Below are 15485 nucleotides of genomic sequence, written 5' to 3'. Positions count from 1 at the left end.
TTGTCTCAGGTTTCTCCTTTCCTCATCTTCTTTTCACTGTCTTCCTTCCATTCAGCATCTGTCTTCGGTCTCTCTCTGCCATCCAGTGTCTGCCCTCTCTGCTGTCCCCTCCATCCAATGTCTGCCCTCTCTCCCTGGTCCTTCCATCCACATCTGCCCTCTATCTCTGCCCCTTCCATGATCCATCCACCATCTGCCCCTGTCTGCCCTCTCTCTCCCCTTTCTATCCCTTCCATCCACTGTCTGCCCTCTCTCTCTCTGCCCCTTCAATCCACCATTTGCCCTCCCTCTGCCATCCATCCAGGGTTTGCCCTCCCTCTCGCTCCCCCATCCAGGATCTGCCCCTCTCTCCGCCCCTTTTTTTCAGCCCCCAGTTCCAGCCCCACTATCCCACCAGTCCCGAGCTTCAGCCCCCCAGCCACTTCTCCCTGTCCCCTTTTCAGCCCCCAGTCCCCAGTTTCAGCCTCCAGTCTCAGTGCTAGCCCCCTTATCCCACCTACCCTCCTTTTCAGCCCCCAGTTCCAGCCCCCTTCATCCACATGCCTTGTATTAGGGCCCCCTTTTCAGAACCATTCTCCCACCTGACCCACGCATGCCCCATTTTCCCACCAGCCCCAGGCCCCATATGGCCCCTTCTCAGACCCCAGTGACAGTCCCCTTCTCCCATCCAAGAACCCCAGTCCCCTCCCCACCCGTCCCCTTCAACCATCCAAGAACCCCCTCCCCGTCCCCTTCTCCCATCCGTGATCCCCTCCCCAACCCGTCCCCTTCAACCATCCAAGAACCCCCTCTCCTTCCCCTTCTCCCATCCGTGAATACCCCTCCCACCTCAGTCCCCTTATCCCATTCAAGAACCCCAGTCCCCTCCCCACCTGTCCTCTTCTCCCATCCGAGAATCCCCTCCCCAATCCCAGTCCCCTTCAACCACCCAAGAACCCCCTCCCCACCTTCTCCCATCCGTGAATACCACTCCCACCTCAGTCCCCTTATCCCATTCAAGAACCCCAGTCCCCTCCCCACCTGTCCTCTTCTCCCATCCGAGAATCCCCTCCCCAACCCCAGTCCCCTTTCAACCATCCAAGAACCCCCTCCCCACCCCTTCTCCCTTCCGTGACCCCCTCCCCAACCCCAGTCCCCTTCAACCATCCAATAACCCTCTCCCCACCCCCTTCTCCCATCTGTCAATACCCCTCCCACCTCAGTCCCCTTATCCCATTCAAGAACCCCAGTCCCCTCCCCATCTGTCCTCTTCTCCCATCCGTGACCCCCTCCCCAACCACAGTCCCCTTCAACCATCCAATAACCCCCTCCCCACCCCCACCCCCTTCTCCCATCCGTGAATACCCCTCCCACCTCAGTCCCCTTATCCCATTCAAGAACCCCAGTCCCCTTCCCACCCGTCCCCTTCTCCCATCCGAGAATCCCCTCCCCAACCCCAGTCCCCTTCAACCATCCAAGAACCCCCTCCCCACCCCCTTCTCCCATCCGTGATCCCCCTCTCCACCTCCCCATTTGAGAACCCCCACCCTTCTCACATCTGAGTCCCTCCCCCCCCCGACCCACCTACCAGCTGAGCTCCATTCTGCCGCCCACCACCCTCACTGCCTTTAAAAAAAACAATTTGGAAGCGTCGGAGAGACAGTGACAGGCAGCACCTCGGTCTGCCCTGCTACTAAAAATCTCTTCGACGTCGTTAGGGCCTTCCCCACATTGAGTCCCGCCCGCCCTCGCGGTAATTGGAAGTTACCTCAGAGGAGGGCGGGACTCAATCTGGGAAGGCCCAATGACGTCGAACAGATTTTAGTAGCAGGGTGGGCAGACGCGAGGCGCTGCCTGTCACTGTCTTCGGCGCTTCCAAATTGCGTTTTTAAAGGCAGGAGTGACAGGAGAGCAGCGACTTGGAGCACACCACCCACCTGCTGACATCGGGGGGGGGGGAGCGGACCGCCCCCACCACGCCGCCGCGCATCGGATTCGTTGGGAGGGAGGGAGGACGGAAGGACGGACTGGAGCTCGGATGGACTGGAGTTCGGGCAGGCAGGGCGACCTGAGGCGCGCGCGGGGCCCTTTGCGGCCGCCTCGCCTTAAGACCGGCCCTGTCTGCCCCATCTCCTTTCCCTGCAACTAGAAGTATACATGTTGTGAACTTATACACATACTTTTAACAAGCCATTGAGAATAGGACAATTTTCAGCTCTGAGTTTTCATCCATATTGTCTCCACTCAGTCTGTATCCTTTCAGAGGCTCCCAATAAATGGAAATATCCTTTTACATTTCTTATTCATTTGCAAAATATGACAAGGCGGTGGCCGTAGCGAGAAGGTTGCTAGGCTGTATAGAGAGAGGTGTGACCAGCAGAAGAAAGGAAGTGTTGATGCCCCTGTACAAGTCGTTGGTGAGGCCCCACCTGGAGTATTGTGTTCAGTTTTGGAGCCCGTATCTTGCTAAGGATGTAAAAAAAATGGAAGCGGTGCAAAGAAAAGCTACGAGAATGGTATGGGATTTGCGTTCCAAGACGTATGAGGAGAGACTTGCTGACCTGAACATGTATACCCTGGAGGAAAGGAGGAACAGGGGTGATATGATACAGACGTTCAAATATTTGAAAGGTATTAATCCGCAAACAAATCTTTTCCGGAGATGGGAAGGCGGTAGAACGAGAGGACATGAAATGAGATTGAAGGGGGGCAGACTCAAGAAAAATGTCAGGAAGTATTTTTTCACAGAGAGAGTGGTGGATGCTTGGAATGCCCTCCCGCGGGAGGTGGTGAAGAAAACGGTAACGGAATTCAAACATGCGTGGGATATACATAAAGGAATCCTGTGCAGAAGGAATGGATCCTCAGAAGCTTAGCCGAAATTGGGTGGTGGAGCCGGTGGGGGGGAAGAGGGGCTGGTGGTGGGGAGGCGAAGATAGTGGTGGGCAGACTTATACGGTCTGTGCCAGATCCGGTGGTGGGAGGTGGGACTGGTGGTTGGGAGGCGGGGAATAGTGCTGGGCAGACTTATACGGTCTATGCCAGAGCCGGTGGTGGGAGGCGAGGCTGGTGGTTGGGAGGAGGGGATAGTGCTGGCCAGACTTATACGGTCTGTGCCCTGAAAAAGACAGGTACAAATCAAGGTAAGGTATCACTGCACTAACCATTAGGCTACTCCTCCACATAATGTGTACTGTTATTTAAATATTTATACTGCTGTTAATTGTGTACTGTCATAGCTTAGCACCCACAGCCTTATTTGTATAGTTAATTGGGTGTACTAAAGAATTAGAGGCCCTTTTACTAAAGCTTAGCATGCGCTAATGAACATTAGCATATGCTAATGAACATTAGCATGCACAAAATGCAACATGGCCCATAGGTATAAAACAAGATGTGCAGCATTTAACACACGCTAATTCCGTTAGTGTGCGCTAAGCTTTAGTAAAATGGCTCCTTAGAAAGATAAAATAACAGATTGGGACTAGAAGTCTTGGAGCTCTAATTCTCCACCACTGGGTCCTTTCAAAACGAAAGGTCCAATGATGCAACCACTGTTTTTAGTCATACTACAGTATGATCAACATGCATTTGTAACTTTGACCCCAAATGTGATGATTAAAATGTACTCAAATAAAGATCAATACAAAAAAATTCAAATGAATACCTGTGCCTGAAGGCTGAGAGAGCCGACGTTAGTTCCATCTTTCAAGGACCATACCTGCACATCTCCTGATACTCCTACAGTCTTTGATACAACAAAGGTAAACCAAGAGATCAACAAACAGTACATGGACTGGCTGAAGAAAGAAAACCAACAAACCTAATAAGAGTTTTGAGAAGCTCCTGAAAGACCTTGCCTCCAGCAAACAAGGTGTACTACATTACCAATGAACATTACTATCTGCTACACTTCTGTTTTCATTTGTTTGACCCATGAGTTTCCTCCTGCTCCTTTGGGCTTCCAGTTTTAATGGTACTAGCTTCTAGTAACATGATAGTACCATAAGCCTTTATTTGCAACCAGTAAGGCTCCCCCCCCACACTCCTTCCCATTTTTAATCCTCTATTGCTTCCAGTCTCTCAGCCATCACACTTTGACAGTTCTAGGAGCTACAGAGCGAATGCCATCCAGAATCTGGTATGTGTGCACTCTGAGTGTGGCCACCAGGTGTCACCATTGTGTAATGGTTAAGACTACTCATGCTTGGAGGCTGTAAATGCCATCTTTGCAGCATCCCCAGACCCAACTGAACTGAGTAGCAGAAACTGGGCTCAGTAAAAAGACTGAATCAAACCTGGCAGCACACGAACTGCAAATAAAGCAATGTGTTTATAACAATAATCAGCCATGAAATCGTTCAGTACAATGAATGCATGCCAAGGCCATATGCACTAGAGCAGGGGTGGGCCACAATCCAGTCGGGTTTTCAAGATGTGAGATTGATTTGCATATACTGCCTCCATTGTATGCAGATAGTTCTCATGCATAATCATTGTGGAAATCTTGAAAACCTGACTTGAATTGTGGCCCTCGAGGACCACAATTACTCATCCTTGCAATAGAGTGTGCTTAGAATTTTACAAAGACATAAAAAAATAAAAGAACACTTTTTATTCCCTGTTCCTCAGTATACTATATTTTTCTCCTTTCTGGGAAAATACTGGCAATCTAGCATTTCACCAATAGGAAAATGGCTGAAACAGAAATTTGTGCCCAACAGATCAACCTCTTCAGAAGATTTAGCCTTCCAAGTCAGTTCTGAATTTGTGCCTGTTGGCATTATAAGGCATGGTTAGGGTGACTGTTGCACTGCACCGAGAGTCAGTCAGCCTGATTTTTGCTTAACCACAAGTATACCACAGATATTACATGAAAAAATGAGGGTACTCAAAAAAAGAAAAAATTCTTACCACACAGTACTCGTTTTCAGGAAAGAGAATGTCAACAGACAAGAAAGAGTCATTGCTTATTCTCAAAACACTGGAAGCGTGCTCGGGTTCTTGGGGGTTGTAGAGATAAACTGATCCCTAAAAAATGAATAGAATTAACTATTCAACTTCATATTCTTTTGTCATGTGATAGTCTGTATGAACCATATTAGCAGATCACTGGGCATTTGCTAAAATACTTGGTTAAAATGTTGAGGATTTACTTAGTGTGTGAAACACTAAAGGGAATTGCAAAAACAGTGTCAAAAGAACTTCTTATTGACTTAGATTTCCAGCTAGAGTGAGAAAACAGTGCTAGTACACAGGGCCTTGTAAAAGTCTTTACACCCTTGTACATTTTTTTCACATTCTGCTGTCTGAAAAGCGAGGTTAAGGACAGCAGGCTGATTGTTCTCACGATTGGATGACGTCCACGGCAGCCCCAGGATCGGAAGACCTTCCTAGCAATCTGAGTTATGTCCTCGCTGTTGCGAGGCCCAATTGCCCGATGTTTGTTGTTTTGAGTGAGCCTGGGGGCTAGGGATACCCCAATCGTGAGAACAAGGCTTGTCCTGGGAGAAAACGAGGTTACTAACCTGTAGCAGGTATTCTTCAAGGACAGCAGGCTCTGATTGTTCTCACAAACCCGCCCGCCTCCCCTTTGGAGTTGTGTCTTCCCTTGTCTTTTGCTATTTACTGGACTGGCGAGCATGCTCGCGTTCGGGCAGGAAGACGGTCGCGCATGCGCGATGCGCACAGATCACGCGAGAGCTAGCGAACTTCTGTTGCTAGGAAGATCTTCTGATCCTGGGGCTGCCGAGGACGTCACCCAATCGTGAGAACAAGCAGCCTGCTTGTCCTCGGAGAATAAACAATTCAAAATTCATTAAATTAGGAGTTTGTTTCACTGACCTACACAACATACTTTACACTTTTCATCAAGAAAGAACAATAACAGAAAATTTTCATAAAATGCATGTGCACCTCACAACTCTGCGTCTCCTCCGCCCCAAACTACAGCCCCAGGAATGCCTATATATTGTACGGACTATGTAAAAGTACACCTCCTCTTGTTGACGTGTGCGCGTGTGTGTATTTTCTGTCAACAAGTAGGATGTAATCAAGCACACAAGAAGAGTAATATCACATGGCACTAGGATGTAACTGCTTTCCTACAGCTCAGAAAACACAGTAACTTACCTGTAGCAGGTGTTTTCCAAGGATAGCGGGATACAAATCCTGACATATGGGCTACATCATCTGAATTGGAGGGGCTCAGCATGGCCGGTTCTTTCACCAAACCCAGGCTTTTCAGGGTAACCACCAAGGAGGGTGGGAATCCTCTACCTTCTCTTCCAATCAGGACAAGGATCCCAATGAAAGTGTCGAGGTCCCACCTCTGGTGGCGCTGAGGGGTCGGTTCTCAGAATTTTACCAGAGGTGGACCCAGATCACCGCAAACCGATGAGTCCTCGAGGTTATTTGCGAGGGTTACATCTTAGAGTTTGAGCATTCTCTGTCAGACTTTTAGTCTCCCTGTCGCTCCTGCTAGAAAGCAGGGGCGGTCAGGGACACCTTACAAAGGCTGCTGCTGTTACAGGCGGTAATTCCTGTCCCTTAAGAGGAGCATGGATTAAACAGTTATTTAATTTACTTTGTGGTTCCCAAAATGGAAACCACCTTTGGCCTATCTTGAACCTCAAGAAAGTGAACAGAGTGTTAAAAGTGCTCAGGTTTCACATGGAAACATTGTGGTCGGTTTTAGTAGTGATCTAGCAAGAAGAATTTTTGACTCTAGATCTCACGGAAGCATATCTTCACATTTCAATTTGGCAGTCTCATCAGCATTTCCTGCATTTTGCTGTCTTAAGGAAGAACTTTCAATTTTATGCTCTTCCATTTGGGCTGGTTACAAATCTCCGAACATTCTCCAAAGAAATGCCAGTGGAGGCAGCAGTGTTACACAAGGAGGGAATTTATTTATTTATTGCATTTGTATCCCACATTTCCCCACCTCTTTGCAGGCTCAATGTGGCTTACAATACATCATGAATGATGGAAATACATTAGAAAATAGATATTTAGTATTACAGAAGGATCTTGGGCAACATGATAATGAAAAAACATGATAGTGGTATGACAGTAGATATTGTCAGACAGTTCTGAATATATGTGGAGGAGTTGTGTATATTTATGTTGGTTGATCTTTGGGGTATGCTTTGTTAAAGAGATGGGTCTTCAGTAGTTTACGAAAGTTCGTTAGTTTGTAGATCGATTTTAAATTGCGCGGCAATGTGTTCCAGAACTGTGTGCTCAAGTAGGTAAAGTTTGACGCGTGCATTAGTTTGTATTTTAGTCCTTTGCAATTAGGGAAGTGCAGCTTAAGGAATGTGCGGGATGATCTTTTAGCATTCCTGAGGGGTAGGTCTATCAGGTCTGACGTGTAGGCTGGTGCATCTCCGTGAATGATTTTGTGGACTAGGGAGCATATTTTGAACATGATGCGTTCTTTGAGTGGGAGCCAGTGTAGTTTTTCTTGTAGGGGTTTAGCACTTTCATATTTAGTTTTACCGAATATAAGTCTAGCTGCAGTGTTCTGGGCTGTCTGAAGTTTCTTGATTATTTGTTCTTTACAGCCGGCGTAGAGTGCGTTGCAGTAGTCTAGATGACTAAGTACTGTTGACTGTACCAGGTTGCGGAAAACTATCCTTGGGAAGAAAGGTCTTATTCTTTTTAATTTCCACATTGAATTATGGTGCATCCCTATTTTGACTACTGATCGATTTGAGCAAAATCCTTTAAGGAGAGCAAGAGAGAGTTACCACCCATGTCATGAGTTTTCTACAGGACCTTGGTTGGGTAGTGAATCCGGCCAAGAGTCATCTTGTCCTGACCCAATCTACAAGCTCCAGGATCAGATTTGCAGCCTTGTGGATTCCAGAGCCCCTCGAGCCAAAGATTATCTTCAGGTGTTGGGCTCGATGGCGGCCACGTTGGAAATAGTACAATGAGCGAAAGGGCATATGCATTCACCACAAAGGGCTGCCCCTCTATTGTTCAGTGTACCTATATCCAGATCACTTAATAGATAGACCGTAGGTCTGACCCAGTATGGCTATTCTTATGCTCTTATGTTCTTAACTGGACTTGGCTCCTCCTCTACACTTATCTGCCCATCACTTTAATAGCAAAAGCAAAGTTGTTTATCTGAAACAGGTGTTTTCCATAGACAGCAGGATTAATCAGCTACCTCGCTGAGAGATGCTTCTTGAGCTATGAAATCAACTAAGGGGAAAGAGGAGAATGCTGCATGAAGGAAAGAGAGCTGTTCCATTGTGGTGCTGTGCAGTGTCACCCACGTGTGCGCCTGTTACAGGTAAGCAAATTTGCTTTCACCTGTGCATTTTTACAATAGTCATTTTTCATGTGCAAAACATGCCTTGTACACAGAAAATGCATTATCAAATTGCCCACATAAAGGGCAATTCTACAGATTAGGTATTCACGTTTACACGTGTTTTGCACATAAATGTTTAGCATAATGGCACATGTGCACACATATATGCCAATATTCTGCCTAAGTGCTACTCTGTAAATACCCACTTAATTTACATACCGCGTATATGCAAGGGGAGTGTTCACGAGGGGCAAAGCATGGGCAGGACATAGGCATGGCTCTCACTTATGTGCATAACTCACAGATTACTATAAGTTACACGCATTCCTGCTGCACTTAAAAACTTATGACAGCTCTATGGATAGCACAAGTACGGGCACCTAAATATCAGGTGCATCAAGTCTGGATTATGCTACTAGTATTCTATAAGTCAACCTAGGTGCTTTCGTTCCTTTATAGAATAGGCTCCAATCATGAGGACTTGGGGCACTGATGCAGGATGGAAAGATTCTGCTATACTTTGGGATGAGATTGAGGCTTCTGAGGCCTCACTGTCAGAAACACTATCTTTTTAAGCCATACATAAAACTGCATATTCTTCTACTCTAGATAAGAGATTTCAAAGATGCTGCTACAAAAGCATATTTACTGTATATTTTTGATTCAGGGGAAGCCTTCCCTAGATAGTATCCCACTAGTAATATATGTTGGGCCCCCTTGTTATCAGCTGTGAGCTGTCTGGAACAAAATGACACAATGTAGAGCATCTCTGCTTTCCAAGAGATGCCTGATTATTGGTTATAAACAAGTATATATATATATATATATATATATATATACTTGTTTATAACCAATAATCAGGCATCTCTGGGAGTGCCATAACTTGGTCCAAGTTATTGGAGCTCCCTCTATATAGTATAGGACATGCCCTGTCATGATCTGGTCACTAGAGGGAGCGGCAATGGGGACACCAGTGTAATTACCTGAAGGTGTCAAAGGAAAGGCCAGGCACATAGAGGCCGTGGAGGGCCCTAGCTGAGGATTCCCTTTAAGAAAAAAACACCAAAAAGAAGATACTGGACTCTTCCGGAACCATGAGGAGCCCAGAAGGGGTGTGGTGGGCTACCAGCAGCCCTATAAAGAGCACCTTCCAGGAACAGCAAGAGGAAAGAAGGAAAGGGGACCTCCAGGATGTAAGAAGGAAGGATACTGAGTGACTCATGAGCAGACTCTCAAGAGATGGACCACGGCAGGATGAAAACCCTGGCAATTTAACCCCAAAGAGAAGGTCCATAAAGCAGGAGAAGGAAGGACACCTGAGAGAAAGGGAGGATCAAGGTGGGCTAGAAACACCGGAGCCTGGACCCCAAAGGAAAAGAATCCCTAAAGGGCAAATAATGTACTTACCTTAATATTATAATGACTCTGCCTGTGGAGGCAACACTGTATCCTCAGTAATATTTGAACTAACAGCCGGAGGTAGAGAACAGGACTGTAAAGTTAGAGTGAAGTTAAGTGTTCTGTCGAAAGGGGTGGAAGCTATTCTAAACTGAGATTCAGGTCCCCCATAAAGTGAGCTCAGTTGAAGACTGTTTTGATGAATTGTTTGCTGAAAGAATTCCCTGTTGCATGATAAAGGAATATTAAAGGAGGTATAATTTACCTAAGAAGTGGCTAATTTGCATATGTTGGTGCAGACTGTATGAGTCCTTTTTGAATACTAACCTCCAGGAAATTTTAGAGAATTTATTTAGACCAAGTTATGGCACTCTATATCCCTGAAAGGCCAGAGATCCCAATGCCTGAATATGAATGTTTTACTATAAGTACAGTAAAAGGGTAAACAAAGGCAATTGAAAGAAAACAAAGGAAAAAAAATAAGAAAATCTGAAAAATTAATGAACCTGAACAGAAGTTGAATGGTTGGAACATGTAACTTTTCTAAAGACCGCTCATACTGATCCTTTTAAACCAGGTCTTTCCATCAATTTTTACTATGTGTATCCAATACCAAGCTTGCTGAAGACATCATGAAAACAGAGCGAGCCATCAACCTATATTGTCTAAATGGCTCATGCCTCTCTGCAGACTTCTTATGTTGGTCCAATAGAAGGCATTGCAAAAAATAAAGGGGTCATTTTTACTGATGTGTGTTAATCAGTTAGAGCAGGTTGTAGTGCATGCTAATGACTACTGCATGCTAGTAACATCCAGCATGGTAAAAATTCCCCACTCTCTGCTTAGCATAAGATGAAGTGATGATTAGGTGGGGCACAGGTGGAAACTAGGCGTGGACTGCATACTGCAGTTAACACATGGTAATACTGTCAGATCTGTAGTTAGAATGGGTGCATTTAATGTCACCTACAGAGGTAGCATTAGGTGCATCTATGCAAATCACATTTGACATTAATGCATGATAGGGAACTTGTCTCTGTGTTAACTGCAGAAGGAACATGCCATTTCTGTTATTCATAACAAGGCATCAGAAATAAAAATAGAATCTATCAAGACCTTTAGCTGCATTGCCGATCCATGAAAGCACACAGTGCTGTAGAATAAGAGAGAATGGTTCTCAGCAATGGAGATGAACATTTGTACTCTGTCCAACAAGGGTTGTTTGCTGAAATTGTGGAGTTAGGAACAATACAGTGACTTTGTATACACATCACTAATAATTTTGCAATTCCACATTTATGATGTTTATAATGGAGTTTGGTGTATTGTATGTAGAAAAGTATCTAAGACCTACATAAGTATTTAATCAGAAGAAGCTACTATCTCTCATACCTTACTTGTTGCAACTAACAACAGTTTGTAGTCAATGGAAAAAGCAATGCTTTCTATAGGCTCTGAAGTGTTCCAACATTCGTCCATACTGACATCATAAGCTTTGATGTGAAAGCAGCGCAAAATACCATCCTAGGCAGAAAATAAGTCCAGTTAAACAATATTCTAATCAACCTTTCCTATCCAGCTACAGCCTTTCTTCAGTTACTCATTCCAGAAGATTAATCCATTGTTTGCTAGTCTTTAAAAGAATCAATCCCATGTTATATTTTTAAAAGTATGCATGTTTCTCAGTCAAACAAAGGAAGTGCAAATAGATGTAGGTACTTTCATATTAGACAAGTGAAAATGTGCACATCCTTACTTTGAAAATTAGAGCAAAGTCCACAAAAAGTCGCTATGCATTTAGGAATAGATTCTACAAAGAGTGCCAAAAATTAGGTGCCAGCAATATGGGTGTAAAGTATCAATTCTGTAAAGGCAATTGCGGGTGAAATTGTCATTTTAGAATAGGGCCTAAGTTGGCATGCGCGCACATAACTTTACACACAGGCACTTTTACCAAGTCAAAGGCTGGTGTAAATGCTAGCGTCTAAAGTTGGTAGTTGTGCGCGTAAGTGATAGTATTCTTTACCTTACGTGTGTAACTGCAAGACACACCCCAACCTGCCTATGGACACGCCCCCCTTTGTAGTTGCACACTACAGCATTTAGGCGCTATGTTTATAGAATAGTGCCTAAGTGCAGTGGTGTGCATAAGGTGCACTGGCACTATTCTATAAATTGTGCAGCCAAATTTGCACACTAGTCGGAAATCTAGGCAGGTATCCAGGCAGTTTGAAAATTGCCCACAAAAAGCTCAATATAGTTATTTTCTGAGACCAGTCTTCTGAAAAGCTTGAGTTATATATCATTCTTGAGTGTCTTATAGATGTTTTCTTGTGGACCCAATGGACAGACTAGTGATACAGATTCTGTCTGCTGCTAATGTGTTGCTACTGCTCTTACCAATTGTTCCTTTGTACTTCCATGTACAATTCTGCTGATTCATATTCAGATGCTTTAGTTAAAGAAAAAGTACCTCCTGCTCACAAAAGCAGGATGACAGCTTTTTCTAGCAATAGCATATTTTAATAAGGTCTTATTTGAATTAAGGGCCTACAAATTAATTAATTAGTAGCCCAGAAAAAGGACAGTAGATCCTCTGCCTCCATCCTCAAAACTCAGATGCAAAGAGCTTAGGAAATTGCACTTTACCTAATAAAATGCCACATAATGCATATTATTTGAGACAGTGCCCAATATTTGGCATTTTAGCAGGCAAAGTGCCATTTGCAAAATTTTTCACATTTATCGTTAATAGAATTTTGTGCAGATCTTCCACCTCAAAAAGCTGTTCAAATTAATAAAGAACTCCTGCAATGCAAAATCATATAAAGCAACTGATTAACTATTATAGCATAAACTATACACAATTAGGTTCATGGACCAACTTATACACACACATGCCAACAAAAATGCAACATTTCAATGATTTGTAGTTAGTTTTTTTGGTACAAGAACTCACAGGTCTGACAAACTGATTCTTTTGCCGGCTTCTTGCTTTTAATATACCTAAAAAAATTTTTTTACTATCCTGCTTATAATCGAACGAGAAAAACGCCCAAGTTCCGACCTAAATCGGGAGATGGACGTTTATCTCACAAAAACGAATAAAGCGGTATAATCGAAAGCCGATTTTTCGGCGTTTTCAACTGCACTCCGTCGCGGATGCGGACAAAGTTTATGGGGGCGTGTCAGAGGTGTGGCGAAGGCGGAACTGGGGCGTGGTTATCTGCCGAACAAAGATGGGCGCATTTCAGCGATAATGGAAAAAAAGTATGCGTTTTTAGCTAGAATTTAGGACACTTTTCCTGGACCCTGTTTTTTCACGAATAAGGCCCCAAAAAGTGCCCTAATTGACCAGATGACCACTGGAGGGAATCGGGGATGACCTCCCCCGACTCCCCCAGTGGTACCTAACCCCCTCCCACCACAAAAAAATGATGTTTCACACATTTTTATTTTCACCCTCAAATGTCATACCCAGCTCCCTGGCAGCAGTATGCAGGTCACTGGAGGAGTTGTTAGGGGGTGCAGTGGACTTCAGGCAGGTGGACCCAGGCCCATCCCCCCCTACCTGTTACAATTGTGCTGCTTAATGCTTATTAGTCGTCCAACCCCCCCAAATCCACTGTACCCACATGTAGGTGCCCCCCTTCACCCCTTAGGGCTATAGTAATGGTGTAGACTTGTGGGCAGTGGGTTTTGAGGGGGATTTGGGGGGCTCAACACACAAGGGAAGGGTGCTATGCACCTGGGAGCTCTTTGACCTTTTTTTTTGTTTTTGTAAAAGTGCCCCCTAGGGTGCCCGGTTGATGTCCTGGCATGTGAGGGGGACCAGTGCACTACGAATCCTGGCCCCTCCCACGAATAAATGTCTTGGATTTATTCGTTTTTGAGCTGGGCGCTTTCATTTTCTATTATCGCTGAAAAACAAAAACGCCCAGCTCACACATTGTTGAATAAAACATGGGCGTCTATTTTTTTCGAAAATACGGTTCGGTCCGCCCCTTCACTGACCCGTTCTCGGAGATAAACGCCCATGGAGATAGGCGTTTTCGTTCAATTATGCCCCTCCATGTGTGTTTTTGCCTCCAACACAATCTTTTTTTCTAAGTCCCTCTTTGCCTTTGACTTGCCATTCCTTATACTGTATCTTATTATTTTCAGTTGGATCCTTTTTCCATTTTCTGAAGGATTTTCTTTTAGCTCTAATAGCTTCCTTCACCTAATTTTTTTAACCATGCTGGCTGTCATTTGCCCTTCCTTCCTCCTTTTTTAATACATGGAATATATTTGGCCTGGGCTTCCAGGATGGAATTTTTGAACAGCACCCACGCTTGATGTTTTTTTTCACCGTTCTTCTCATTTTATCATAGTCTCCATTTCGAAAGTTAAATGCTAACAAATTGGATTTCCTGTGTGTATTTACTCCAAAGCCGATATCAAATCTGATCATATTATGATCACTGTTATCAAGCGGCCCCAGCACCATTACCTCCTGCAAGAGATCATGAGCTCCACTAAGGACTAGGTCTATAATTTCTCCTCCTCTTGTTGGCTCCTGTACCAGCTGCTCCATAAAGCAGTCCTTGATTTCATCAGGGAAGTTTAGCTCCCTAGCACGCCCTGATGATATATTTACCCAGTCAATATCAGGGTAATTGAAATCACCCATTATTATTGTGTTCCCCAGTTTGTTAGCCTCCCTAATTTCTGATAACATTTCTACATCAGTCTGTTCATCCTGGCCAGGTGGACGGTAATACACTCCTATCACTATCCTTTTCCCCTTTACACATGGAATTTCAATCCATAGGGATTCCAAGATGTGTTTTGTTTCCTGCAGAATTTTCGATCTATTTGATTCAAGGCCCTCCTTAACATAAAATTCTACCCTTCCACCAATTCGATCCACCCTATCACTATGAGATAATTTGTATCCTGGTTTGACAGTGTCCCACTGGTTATCTTCTTTCCACCAGGTCTCACAGATGCCTATTATATCTAATTTTTCATTTAGTGCAATACTGTATATTCTAACTCTCCCATCTTATTTCTTAGGCTTCTGGCATTCGCATATAGACTATGTTTGTTGTTCCTATTTACATCTTACTCAGCAGTTGACAGTGTTAATTTGCAATCTTTTGTTTGCTTTTTAATTTCACATAAGACTTGGTAGAAAACTTCATGCACTGTTTCATGGTCACATTTATTCATATCTAGTAATTTCCTTTTCTTGAGTCCAGCATGACCAGTCCAGACAACAGGTTGTGTCCCCTTTCTACCAGCAGATGGAGGTATAGATACTGAATTTTCTTCAGTGATATCACCAGTATAAGGGCTGGTGTTGCTTGGAATTCTCCAGTATATGACTGCCAAAGCAGAATCAGGTCAACCTTGCTACACACACTAGTAACCCCATCAAAACCCATTGCAGCTTAATAATTCTAATAAACTTCAACTTGTGTGAACCTGACTTATGTACAACATAGTGAAACTGCACACAGAGTTCAAGGGTAAAACCTACCACCTTAGTCTTTCAGGGAGGGTCCTGAACTGGTCTAGCAGAACTCAAGGAAAGGAAATTAACAGATATGAATAAATTTCACCTTCTCTTTTGTTCATGCTAGACCAGTCCAGATGAGTAGGGTGTACTAAAGCACTACCCTAGTAGACAGGGGAAGAAAAGGCTCCCTGAAATCACTTCCAAACCAAAGGAAGAATTTCCTCTGGTGCTAACATCAATCTTGTAGTGTTTCACTAAAGAATGCAAGGAGGACCA

At 44.4% G+C, this 15485-nt stretch overlaps 1 protein-coding gene across 1 annotated transcript in view; it reads right to left on the bottom strand.

Moving 5' to 3' along the window:
- The window catches only part of CFAP43 (cilia and flagella associated protein 43), a 254521-nt gene that overhangs the window by 175633 nt on the left and 63403 nt on the right, over positions 1-15485 (bottom strand). Inside the window, exons 8-10 of the mRNA XM_030202783.1 lie at positions 11099-11230; positions 4894-5010; positions 3647-3727 (exon numbers count right to left, since the gene is read on the bottom strand). Of these exons, the coding sequence (XP_030058643.1) occupies positions 3647-3727; positions 4894-5010; positions 11099-11230 (330 nt within the window). The remainder of the gene's footprint in view (positions 1-3646; positions 3728-4893; positions 5011-11098; positions 11231-15485) is intronic.

This window comes from Microcaecilia unicolor, chromosome 5 (assembly GCF_901765095.1).
Source record: "Microcaecilia unicolor chromosome 5, aMicUni1.1, whole genome shotgun sequence".
Lineage (NCBI taxonomy): Eukaryota > Metazoa > Chordata > Amphibia > Gymnophiona > Siphonopidae > Microcaecilia > Microcaecilia unicolor.
This window is presented reverse-complemented; position numbering and strand designations above follow the sequence as displayed.